Raw genomic sequence first — 13,252 nt, 5'->3', positions numbered from 1 at the left:
AATGTATAATAATAATAATACACTTACATTGAAACAGGCAATATCTGGTGTGAGAATTTGCAACGGAACACGATGGAAATTTTACAATCTACACCACAGGTCAATTTCTTTGCGGAAAATGTCCTGAGCATAAGCATAAAAACCCATAAAAACATTCCAAGTGCTCTGTGATCTACTATGGATTTTACCGACACAGGTAAAATCCACATCTTGTGCAAATGTACCTTTAAAAGGGAACCATGTTTTTACATACGGAAGTAATGCTATGGCTGTATAGATGCTTATCCCTCAAAAATGCTACCTTTTTTGTAAGGATACAATGTGCCAGTCATAAGAAATTTAGCGTAGAAGCCACATATGCAAATTAACTTGGGAGTGCACTGCAAAGCAGAGTCTTTAACACTCCTCCAGTGCACGCACAGTCCAATTTTCATATAGCTCCAAAGCTAGATTTATCCTAACACAATGGATCTCTGTAAAAAAAAATAAAAAAATAAAATGAACAAATATACCATTACTTCCATATGTAAAAACGTACTGACAGGTTCCCTTTCAAGTGAATACAGAAAGCATAGAACTCATACAAATATTGCATCATTTTTTGACCCTAGCGTTCCCTAGGAAAAATATTGTAAAATGTTGGGATGTATCAATGTATTTGTGCCATGAAAAACACTAAACAAAACATATATATTAAACAAATACACAGATATAAAAGCAGTTTATACAAAACATGCAACAGTTAATTTTATCTTTCCCGTTAAAAAAAAAAAAAGAAAAAAAATTAAATTAAACCAGAAAATCAAATCCAAAGCATTATTAACTTGCGTATTCTTTGCAATTCAATTAACATACTGCCACAAAATGACTTGGTTACAATAAGGATTTTTTTAATCTGTAGCTTTTTTAAGTCAACGACACAAATATGAATTTCCTCCAAACAAAAATAAAGAAAAAAAAAGCAGGAAAAGGTAAATTTAGTGAAGAAACAATAATAAAAAAAATAATAAATGTAGTTTAAACAAACAAACAAAAAAAACAATTGTGAAACTACAAAATAAAAACTTAACATATACCATAAATGAATATAATATTACTGAAAAATATATATTTATGTGGCATATTAAGAACAAGAAATAACATCTAACACAAACAGCTAAAACCTTTTATTTGGCAGTGGAAGACACAGTGTGAACTTATGTACGTTGACGGTTGACAGTAATGCAAAAGTAGTGAACATTTTGTAAAACTCACGTTTTCTTTAAGTAGGTTCTCCGCTCATGTTTATTTGTGGAAAATTTTGATTAATAATCCAAATTTTGATAAATTCTGCCTAGAAGCTTCTCTATTCTCAGGTGGCTAGGGCTGGTGCAGATTTAGAAATCAAGGCTGTTTTTGTCCCCAGGTATAGCACCACATCTGTCCATTGACTGCATGTTGTACTGTAGGGGTTTTTTTTGCCTCACCTTCATTGGGAGCCGATTTAGCAAGATCAATCATAAAGCATGGAAAGGATTGGTACTGTAACTAGATAGAAGACAGCAACCGTGTTTTTTTTCTTTTCCTGTATGACCAATTAAAGGGAATCTGTCACTATATTTTTGTTATGTAATCCGAGAGTAGCACGAAGTAAGGGCTGAGACCCCGATTCTAGCGATGTGTCACTTACTAGGATGTGTGTTGTGGTTTCAATAAAAATCAGTGTTTTATCAGCAGGAGATTATCACTCCAGGACTAGGTGTCTTGTGCTATATAGACCTCCTGCTCTGTGTAACCCCGCCCTCAACCCTGCAAATACCAATCAGTGGTGTGGGCGTGGTTATACATGCTCAGCATTTTGAGAACTGCTAATTCTGAAGCAGAGAAAACAGTAATTTTATCACTACTGCTCCACCCAGCAAACTATGTGATACATTTTCGGAATCAGGGTATCGGCCCCTACATCATGCCCAGATAGGAGGCAAAAACATGGTGACAGATTCTCTTTAAAACAGGCCATACATATAAAATAGCAGTCAGTCTGACAGATTTATGCTAACGCCACCATATACTTGTACACTCGGCCCAGACAGGTGCCCAGGTTTTAATGGTAAAAGAGTAGAGAACCACTGCCAGACATCTCCAAGTGTAACTCCCTGGGAAACAAAGCATCAGCCAGGTTGTATTACGATAGACCAATTCTTCTACTCCCGAATAATCAGCTTTGAAAATAATTTAAATGGCTTTTTAATACTTTACTGCCAAATTTATCCAAATTTTTTCCAATAATAAATTTAGGTGAAGAACCATTATAACATTTGCCAAACAGTGATACAGATATATAAAAAATAAACAAAAAAAAGCAGTAGATTTATGGTCAAGGTAACAGGTACAGTAACTTTTTAATCAGAATTGTAGTCAGCACTGCTTGTCGCAGATTTATTTAAATTATATCTAGAACAATGAGGCAACATTGGCAGTTCTATACAGTAAATTCATTACATCGTAGTCAGAAAACAAAATAAAGGTTGCAGCATAGAGTATAAATTTACAAAATAAACAGAAAATAAAGATTTTTTTCCTATAAATCTCTAAGTTTTGGGTTACATTTTAATTAGAACTTAAATGTCTACAATTATAGAAAATGGCAGGCCACAAACTTAAATTACAAAATTCCCCCAAAAATATATTTTCTTTTTTTTTTTTTTTAAACTTTCCTATGAAAGTTACAACAATGATATTGCATATTATTTTAATATATTAATATATACTTTAATTTAACTCAACACTTTTACACATAAAACTATTAACCAGGTACATGGTAGATGATGTAGAACCATTTTTGATCTTTGGCACCATAGCTAGTCTTCGGATAGTGTTTCTGAGAAAACCGGATGAGCGATTCGGGATTTTCCATTAAAAGAAATCGTATTTGAACGGACTGTGATCTGGAACAAAAAGAGAAAAGATACGTTTACGAAACTGAATCTTGGACCTGAAGACGAGACATTTTTTAGAATTGGTAAAAAATGCAGTTGGGTGTCTAGAGTCACACCAATTTGCCCTTTACATTTTGATGATTATATTTTGCTAAATTCTCAAAGAGACAATACAAAAAGTGAGGAAAAAAATATATTATAGGTTCAAGTCTTTAACAATTCTGGAATAAAAAAACAAAGTTTTATGCCCCATCTTTAGCAGAGAACATTGGTTTCCATAGCAGACCAAATAATAAAACAGCCAAGTCTTTTACCCCACTCCCTTTTTTCAATACCATAAAAAAAATTGAATGATAGCTGGGTAGGCCCGTTAATCATTTAAATGCTATTGTCACCATTGAAATAAAAATAAAATTATTAGTGGTTACCCTTGAGTACAAAAATAAGTTGCATGAAAGGGGTCGTTCAGGCATGAGATTCACTATGTGACTGCAGACTTGTGAATCTTCACAGTGCACACTGTCAGGATTCTCCACTGCCGATTTGCATACATGCAGTCACATTGCGATTAGATGCGCGCGGCGTCGCTCAATGCAAGTGAATTGAGCGAGGCCAAACCCATGTAGTCGGAATTTAGCCGGATGTATGCAAATCACATACTTGCAGTAACTCACCGGCTCGCTGCAGCCGCCGTCACTGTAGAATCCTACATGGTTAACATGGTGGAAAAACAGAAGTGACCATCAAGGTCAACTGAAGCATTGAAAAGGATAAAATGGAGAGGTGTATCTGTACAAACACAATGCATTCTCTAATCAGCCCCAAAATAGCTAATCTTTTCCACCTAATGCCAGATGTTGATCCATTAGATCATTTTCTATTTTTTTTTAAAGAATAAAAAGCATTTAGATAAAAATGGACTGTCAGTACAGGATCGCTGTTCAAACTAACAGAGTCAAAACAAAAGAAAGTCAAAACCGCACCCTTTTATGTAAAGATTGAAGGTCTCAGCGGACACAAGGGCGCACGTCCAAAACCAGGGAGCCCATCCCGGACAGTACCAGGACCACAAAAAACAAAGAGACAGTGTCACAATGGATGGTGAAAAAATAGGAGCTTACATTTATTGTATACTTGATAAAGGTCTGTTGACCGAAACGTCGCTACAGGAGGCAGAATAAATGTAAGCTCCTATTTTTTCACCATCCATTGTGGCGCTGTCTCTTTGTTGACTGTTCAAACTGAGTCTAAAGGTACCTTCACACGAAGCGACGCTGCAGCGATACCGACAACGATGCCGATCGCTGCAGCGTCGCTGTTTGATCGCTGGGGAGCTGTCACACAGACGGCTCTCCAGCGACCAACGATGCCGAGGTCCCCGGGTAACCATCGGGTTGCTAAGCGCAGGGCCGCGCTTAGTAACCCGATGTTTACCCTGGTTACCAGCGTAAAAGTAAAAAAAACAAACCGTACATACTCACCTGCGCATCCCCCAGCGTCTGCTTCCTGACACTGACTGAGCTCCGGCCCTAACAGCACAGCGGTGACGTCACCGCTGTGCTTTCACTTTCACTTTAGGGCCGGCGCTCAGTAAGTGTCAGGAAGCAGACGCTGGGGGACGCACAGGTGAGTATGTACTGTTTGTTTTTTTTTACTTTTACGCTGGTAACCAGGGTAAACATCGGGTTACTAAGCGCGGCCCTGCGCTTGGTAACCCGATGTTTACCCTGGTTACCAGTGTAAAACATCGCTGGTATCGTTGCTTTTGCTGTCAAACACAACGGTACACGGCGATCGGACGACCAAATAAAGTTCTGGACTTTATTCAGCGAACAGCGACATCACAGCAGGATCCTGATCGCTGCTGCATGTCAAACTAAACGATATCGCTAGCCAGGACGCTGCAACGTCACGGATCGCTAGCGATATCGTTACAAAGTCGTTTCGTGTGAAGGTACCTTAAGTCCCGCCACTCAGTGCTTCTCCGCAGGGCCAATCAAATACACCTTCCTACCTGTTTGTTTTCCCTCAGTATCCACTCTTCTTTGATTGACAGCTCTGGCTTCATAGGTCCAGACAAGGGTGGAGATATATGGAAACCAAGCAAGTGGGGAGGTGTGTTTATTAAATGATTGGCCATGTCATGAAGCATCGAGCGCCTGTACTTCGTTTCAACTGTCATTCTGTGTTGACAGAGTCGTTTTAAACCTTTCTTGAAATCATCAACGGTTCCCGCTATGAGCAGTTCCTGAGGTAGACTACTCCATAGAATAATAATTCTTATTGTAAAGAAGGCTGATCTCCTCTAGAGATGCAATCTTTCTTTCTGCAGGAGGAAAAAGATATTCTACTCTTTAATCCATTAAGTATTAAAGTGGTATTCTCGAATTTGAAAGTTACAGGATAGGGGATAACTTGCCAGTCGATCTCATCAAAGGGGCCCCCACCGATACCGAGAACCGGGGCTCTTAAGAGGTCCGGCTGAATAGAGCTGAGCTGATCATGCATTCTGCCACTATATTTATTTTAATGACAGTACCAAAGATCAGCCAAGTGCAAATCTCATCAATTTCCGGTGGTACAATTAAAAATTAATGGATCAGCAGTGCACATGATCGACCTCTTGAATTCAGCTGGGGCTTTTCAGAGTGCTGGTTCCCAGGATCGATGGGGAGACTACCCCATTAATGCTGATGAGTGTATAATTTCCTTTTCCTTCTCTTTAAAGTGTGCCATGGGTTCTCTCCTTTTTACTACATTCCTACAACTAATACCTTCATTCTTCTCTTAGAACTGCACACTACAGCGTGTGCTTTCCTACCAACCTACACTTTGGTTCGAAAGAGTCTGCATGATCTGCCCTTCCTGAAAACTTGGATGCTTTCCTACTTCGTCACACTCTTCATCTGTTGCAGCTCAGATAGAAAATGTAAAAACATAGAAAATTCAGTGCAAAAGTGTCAATGCCCTTTAAAGAGTACTAGCTAAACCATATAATTAATTTCTCAACTACAAGCAGAATGTTGGTGGTCTGGATCCTGAGATCCCAGCCAAGAGTGCAGTTTAGGAGACAAGAGCGAACATCTTCTACCTGAGCATGCAAATCGAGCAGATTATGGATGTAAAAGAAAGCATGGAATATCTACTGAATCTGTAACATGCTCTGGGTGCTCAGGCAGTAGCCATGCAAGGGATGTTTTTAAGCAATTAGTGGGGATCTCAGGAAAAGGATCCCCACTGATATGCTTGCAATTAAAGAGGACCTGTAACTTGCTCAAAAATGTTGAGGTAAATTACTTGTAAAAATCCATGATCTCCCCTGAATCTGCCATTATTTTCCATTTTGCACTGCATCACTCCATTGCAGAGATATCCACATTTGATAAGCATTTGATAAAGTATCTCATACGATCCTTATTGAAAAAAATGACCAAGTATGGGATTGACAAGGCTACAGTTAGGTGGAGTCATAACTGGCTCAGTAATTGTACTCAAAGAGTGGTGATAAATGGTTGCTCATATAATTGGAAGAGTTTCAAGTGGGGTGCCACAAGGCTCTGTTCTGAGCCCAGTGTTGTTCAACATTTGTACAATTGATCTATATAAGGGAACTGAACTTAAACTGATCAAATTTTCAGATGATGCAAAGTTAGGAAGGATAGCTAACACTAGAGAAGACAGACAAAGGATTCAGAAGGATCCAGATAAGCTTGAACCATTGGCAGTGACTAATAGAATGGTATTTAACGGGAAGAAATGCAAGATTCTACATCTGGCAAGAAAAACAAAAATTACATCTACAGAATGGAAGGAATAAAAGTAAAGAACAGCAAGTGTGAAAAATACTTGGGTATACCAATAGATGACAGACTGCACATGAGTCAACAGTGTGATGCAGCAGCAAAAAGGCAAACAGATCTAGGATGTATTAAGAGAAGCATAGAGTCTAGAACATGTGAAGTAATTATCCCCGTCTACTCCTCCTTGGTCAGGCCGCATCTGGAATACTGTGTCCAGTTCTGGGCATCACATTTTAAAGAAGACATTGAAAAACTGGAGGAAGTTCAGAGAAGAGCTACCAGGATGGTGAGCAGACTGCAGAGTATGTCCTACGAGGAATGGTTAAAGGATCTGGGAATGTTTAGCTTCCAAAAAAGAAGGCCAAGAGGAGACTTAATAGCGGTCTACAAATATCTGAAGGGCTGTCACAGTGTAGAGGGATCATTCTCATTTGCACATGGAAACACGAGAAGCAATGGAATGAAACTAAAAGGGAGAAGATAAAGATTAGAAAAAAAAATCTTTTTGACAGTGAGGGTGATCAATGAGTGGAACGGGCTGCCACAATAGGTGGCAAGTTCTCCTTCAATGGAAGTCTTTAAACAGAGGCTGGACAGACATCTGTCTGAGATGGTCTAGTGAATCCTGAGCCACAATGAACAGGAGGTTGGGCACTATGACCCTTGAGGTGCCTTCCAACTGTAACATTCTAAGATTTCCACATATGTTGCTTTTGGAGAGCAGTATGCAAAATCTCTGCTTACAGACCAACTGGGCGTTTCTTCAGTCTTCTCTAGGAATGTGCGCATTCACTCCTACCTCCCACATATGTTGCCAATCACAGCTTAGCATATATCTAGCAGTCTCAGGCTCTGCCGAGCTGTGATCATCAGCGTCTGGGAAGAATTTGTGAACGACCCCCGAGAAGGCTCTGAAGAAATGACCAGCTTAATTGCAAGTAGCCATTTCACATACTGAGCTCCAAAAGCAACAAATGTGAATATCTCTGCAATGCAGTGATGCAGTGCAAAACAGAAAAAAAGGATGCATTAAAGAGAACAGGGGGATTTTCACAAAGATTTTACGGTAACCAATTTCTTTGAGCAAATGACAGGTCCTCTTTAAAAAAAATATTAAAAAAAGGTAAGGTTTAGTTACTCTTTTTTAACATGGAAATCATTAACAAACATTCTAACTGCTGTTGATGGAGATTAGAATGTTGTTGTTTTTTTCTTAAAGAGACATAATTCAAGATATTCATAAATGAACATGCAAATAATCTGACACATGAAAACCCAATACGTAGACCGGATATTCATAAGCAGGGCTAAAGTGTATAATAAAGTGTACATGCTAAAATGATTAAAAGAGATATTACCTGTCAACAGAAACTTCTACAATTTAAGGAAAGGTTTTTTTACCTTCTCCCCAACCCCCCACACACCTTAAAGCTATGTGCACACGTTGCAGGAATTTCCGCGGCAATTCCGCAACTCCCTGCCGCGGGTAAAATGCATGCGGAATTGGTATGCGTATTCCCGCTAAACACTAGCGTTTTGCAAGCGTAATTCGCTTGCAGATTGCTAGCGTTGCCTATGCAGCATCAATACTAAAAGGATATAATGTTAAAAATAAAAAAAAAATCATCATGATATTCTCACCTTCAGGCAACCCCCACAGCCTTTCCGCTCCTCGCGATGCTCCCGTTCCCAGTGATGCCTTGCGACAATGACCCCAGATGACGTAGCATCACGCGAGACCGCTACGTTATCACAGGTCATTGTCGCAAAGCATCACTGGGAACGGGAGCATCGTGAGGAGCGTGAAGGCTGCGGGGGCCGCCAGAAGGCGAGAATATCAAAATTTTTTATTTTAATTCTTTTTTTAACAGGTATATGGTTCCCCGGCCCTGGAGGAGAGTCTCCTCTCCTCCACACTGGGTACCATCCACACATGATCCGCTTACTTTGCGCATGGTGGGCATAGCCCCATGCGGGAAGTAAGCGGAGCAATGCATTCCTATGTGTGCGGAACCACCGCGATTCCGCAAAGAATGAGCATGCTGCGGTAAATATAACGCAGCGTTTCTTTGCGGTATTTTCCGCAACATTTGCACAGCGGATTTGGTTTTCCATAGGTTTACATGGTACTGTACACCACATGGAAAACCGCTGCAGATCCGCTGCGTCAAAAACGCTGCAGATAAATCCGCAACGCGTACACAGCCTAATACTGAACAGCAAAATTTAAAAAAAAAAAAAAAAAAAAGTTAAATATATATATATATATATATATATATATATATATATATATATATATATATATATATATATATATATATATATATATATATATAGATGTATATTATACTAAACTAATGGGAGAAATGACATTTATGTCACTTATATAACCTGCTACATGCAGCAGAATTGGATTTTTCATTGTTTCACACACAGATATCAAACATGGTTTGCAACTTCTAAAGGCCCCAAAGAGTTAAATTACAAATGAAATTACCGTAGTTTGTAAATTTAGGTTTTACAAAGTTACCAGGTCATACAATTACTTGGGAAACCCTGGTGTCAGGAGACGACACATCTTAATAAGCCGTCTACCTTCCTAATGTGTTGGGTTAGTAAACAAGCATAAAAAATGGTTCAGAAATGTGAAAAGTCAAATTCCATCAAGCATAGGTAATGTAAAGTTCATATTTAATTAAAAAGCACTGAGGATTATGTGTGACATTTAAATACTTCTCTGCTCACAAGACCTGCAGAACATTGGGCTTGACATTAGTGGAAGGCAATGTCAGACCAAAGTGAACTATTTTTCATTAAAGGTATAAAAAAAAATCAGTGGGGGCTATTTATCAAGCCACCGACAGGTTTATGCATCCTAATTGGTCATATGTCCCTGTGACTTCTATGGGAACTTACTGCTAATCGTGACATTAATCCTCTCCCATCCAACACTAGAAAGTGCATTCAACTGTATTATTCATAACCAATGTCCAAAGCTCAGCGTATAGCCCAGTCGAGACGAGGGGAATGTAGAGAGGGGTTAAGCTATGTTTAACTTCCCAAGCTGAAAAAAAGTTGTTGAAGTTTTCAGTTAATGATATGCCCGTGCTTCGGGGCGGGACTGTAGGCAGAGTCTTCTCTTTCTACTCTAATCCAGAGAAACCAGGGAAAAACCTGACCACAGGCTGCACTGAAGCACAAACAAGTCACTCATCATAGAGACTGACCGTTGATCCTCGGGGAGGCCTGTGGACAGGTCTTTCCTTGGTTTCTCTGGTTTAGAACAGGAAGATAAGACTGCCTACAGTCCCGCCCCGGAGCACGGGCATATCATTAAGTGAAAACTTCTAACACTGATTACACAAGAACCACAAGATGAATTTCTTCACCACAGGTATCATTTCAATCAGTAGAATAGCGGCAACATGACAATATCTGTGGTTTACTTAGCAAAACCCTGCCGACAGGTTCGCATTAAAGCCTACTCTCAAGTTTTCTGTCCAAACTTACAGACCCCTCTAGATCTCTAACCCAAACTTACAACCTTTTGTAACTTAGTTCCGATCAGAAGACCAGTTCGGATATTGTTGTCCAAGTATGGACCGTGAAAAACATCCATCTGAACTTGGCCTTTGACTAATCAGCTATAAAGAGAAGGACATATTTATTTATATTCTAGCCAAGATTTGATTTGTCTTCCCTTTAATTCAACATATTCTAAGATGACATGAGATTTTCAGATTTTTAGTAAAAAGAAAAATACGATTTTTCCGATACTTTGTCAGGAGAGATTTATGCTGCATGTGTCTTTATGTGGTCACCCAGGAGGTTGTGATGTGAACCGAAACAATGTATTTAAGGAGAAGTTGGAATCCTAGCAAAATTGGTGGAAAGTTAAGGGTTTTGCACGTATGAAGTGTAAAATTGATGAATTATTCTACTGTATTTCTGGGGAATCCAAACCCAGGATCTAAGGAACCTCAGGTCCCAGGAAACACAATGGGAAAAGTCAACGTTTCTTAGATAAAGAGCGTTTTTGTAATGCACCTTGTAGCACTGGCGCAGTATCTTTTCCATAGTGCTACATTAAGATTTGCTAAACTAATATAAATAAGGTCAGGTTTTCTCTGCAGCATTTGCAAGCACTTTCAGTCCATCTCTATCCTCAGAACATAGACTTGATTAAGACCTTTTTAAGTCACGAAGTCGGCCATTACTTTAATACTGTGAAATTGTGTAAACATTGATCAAAAAGAAATAACGGTCAAGTAATGTTCACACAAAAGTTACACCAACTGCAAATAAAAGCATAACCAAGAAAAATAATGAGAAATCTGAGTTTTGAGACTTTTGCTGTGAGATCCACTTGTCCTGGGCACGTCTCCAAAATAAATACAGATAATCACCTTGTTTTAGCCACATGGATACATCAAGTACTCGGAAAGGCTTTAAATATAATTCCTGTTCATATTGATGCCTGTGGAGTCTGTCATTGATCGGGGCATTCATGGGAAATCTCAAATTCACGCAGTCTGAAACTTGTACATGACAATTCCAAAACCTGATCCCCCCTTCTTACAAACTCACCCTTTTCAGGTTGGCAGCCCCCTGTCCGGAACGTATGGCAGCCAGGATATCCTGGCGGAGCTGTTCTGGATCAGAACTTTGTACAGATACTGTGGACTTTTTTTCAGGAATGGGAGGAGGACTGTGCACTTTGTATTTTAGTTCAGGGGTTAGTTTCTATAAAACAAAAGTTCTTACAGTGACAACATTCTCAGGGTTAAACATATTAATGACAAATTTGAGAAAAGTCTCACAAATGTATTCACCACATTGATTAATGTGAACTCATATTTAAGACCTATCACCTATTCAGGGGTGGCTAGTTTTTGCTGATTGTATTCCCCTGAATATTAAGGTTTTTATTGATTTTTTTTTATAAATCCACCATATGTTTCCAGAGATATAGGTCTTTATATGTAGTGCTACTTTTTGGGGTTGGCGTTGACAGGGTAATATTACAGAGCAGCTTAAAGATACGCCCCAGAGGATCCTGTGTGCCACACCCCATTACTAAAGACCATAAACATTAGCACTAAATAAAAAGCCCACATCTCTGGAGCCGTATGGTAAATTAAGAAAAAAAAAAATGGTATAATCAGGGGAACAGCCGGGATTAAATAAGAGCAAAAACTGGCGGCTTTTGTCCTGATGAAAGGTCTTTTTAAAGGGTAATTTCCAATTTCATCCCTCCTGGCACCATTCACATCTCTACCTACAGTACACCTTCACTGTGTTCCAGCAACACCCCAAGTTTCTAGGTTCATGTGATCTGCAATGGATGAGCTGCTAGGCTATCTATATGAATGTAAAGGAGCAAACATCCCCTAACCTTTAGAATGACTTACACGTACTACAGTATGATGGGTGGTTTACATAGCGCCTCTGATAAGTATCCAGAGCTCAAAAGAGTACTGAAGTTTCAGCAGGCCCTAACTCAGGACACATTTTCTTAATTGACATGGAGGACGTCTTCTAAATCATCCAGAGTATGTATCATGTAAATTTTCATTTGTGGTATGTGATATGCTATGGGCACAGGCCCTATATACAGTTGGGGTAAAAAGTGTTTGATCCCTTGCTGATTTTGTAAGTTTGCCCACTGACAAAGACATGAACAGTCTATAATTTTAAGGGTTGGTTAATTGTAACATTGAGAGATAGAATATCACAAATAAAATCCAGAAAAATCACATTGTATAAACTATATAAATTGGCATTTTGCAGTGAGAAATAAGTATTTGATTCCCTACCAAGTATTAAGAGTTCTGGCTCCTACAGACCAGTTAGACGCTCCTAATCAACTCGTTACCTGCATTAAAGACAGCTGTCTTACATAGTCACCTTTATAAAAGACTCCTGTCCACACACTCAATTAAGCAATCAGACTAACCTCTACAACATGGGCAAGACCAAAGAGCTTTCTAAGGATGTCAGGGACAAGATCAAAGACCTGCACAAATCCGGAATGGGCTACAAAACCATAAGTAAGACTCTGGGTGAGAAGGAGACAACTTGTGGTGCAATAGTAAGAAAATGGAAGAAATGCAAAATGACTGTCAATCGACATTGATCTGGGGCACCATGTAAAATCTCAAATCAAGAGGTATCCTTGATCATGAGGAAGGTGAGAGATCAGCCTAAAACTACACGGGGGAACTTGTTAATGATCTCAAGGCAGCTAGGACCAGTCACCAAGAAAACCATTGGTAACACATTACGCCGTAAAGGTTTAAAATCCTGCAGTGCCTGCAAGGTCCCCCTGCTCAAGAAGGCTCAAGTGCAGGCCCATCTGAAGTTTGCCAGTGAACACCTGGATGATTCTGTGAGTGACTGGGAGAAGGTGTTGTGGTCAGATAAGACAAAAATTGAGGTATATGGCATTAAATCAAATCGCCGTGTTTGGAGGAAGAGAAATGCTGCCTATGACTTAAAGAACACCGTCCCCACTGTCAAGCATGGAGGTGGAAA

The 13,252-nt window shown here is 39.3% G+C and overlaps 1 protein-coding gene across 10 annotated transcripts in view; it reads right to left on the bottom strand.

Moving 5' to 3' along the window:
* Nucleotides 1–1,713: 1,713 nt before the first annotated feature.
* COBLL1 (cordon-bleu WH2 repeat protein like 1) overlaps nt 1,714–13,252 on the bottom strand; it is a 116,486-nt gene continuing 104,947 nt past the window's right edge. For 9 of the 10 annotated variants that reach the window (XM_077272808.1, XM_077272810.1, XM_077272804.1 and 6 more), the window contains 2 exons: nt 11,306–11,461; nt 1,714–2,927 (listed from right to left, as the gene is read on the bottom strand). In XM_077272808.1, the coding sequence (XP_077128923.1) occupies nt 2,841–2,927; nt 11,306–11,461 (243 nt within the window). In that variant the 3' untranslated portion in view covers nt 1,714–2,840. The remainder of the gene's footprint in view (nt 2,928–11,305; nt 11,462–13,252) is intronic. The other variant, XM_077272814.1, reaches the window with a different exon arrangement.

Source organism: Ranitomeya variabilis, chromosome 7 (genome assembly GCF_051348905.1).
Source record: "Ranitomeya variabilis isolate aRanVar5 chromosome 7, aRanVar5.hap1, whole genome shotgun sequence".
Classification (NCBI taxonomy): domain Eukaryota; kingdom Metazoa; phylum Chordata; class Amphibia; order Anura; family Dendrobatidae; genus Ranitomeya; species Ranitomeya variabilis.
The sequence above is the reverse complement of the archived record's forward strand: the minus strand, read 5'-3'. Positions and strand labels throughout refer to the sequence as shown.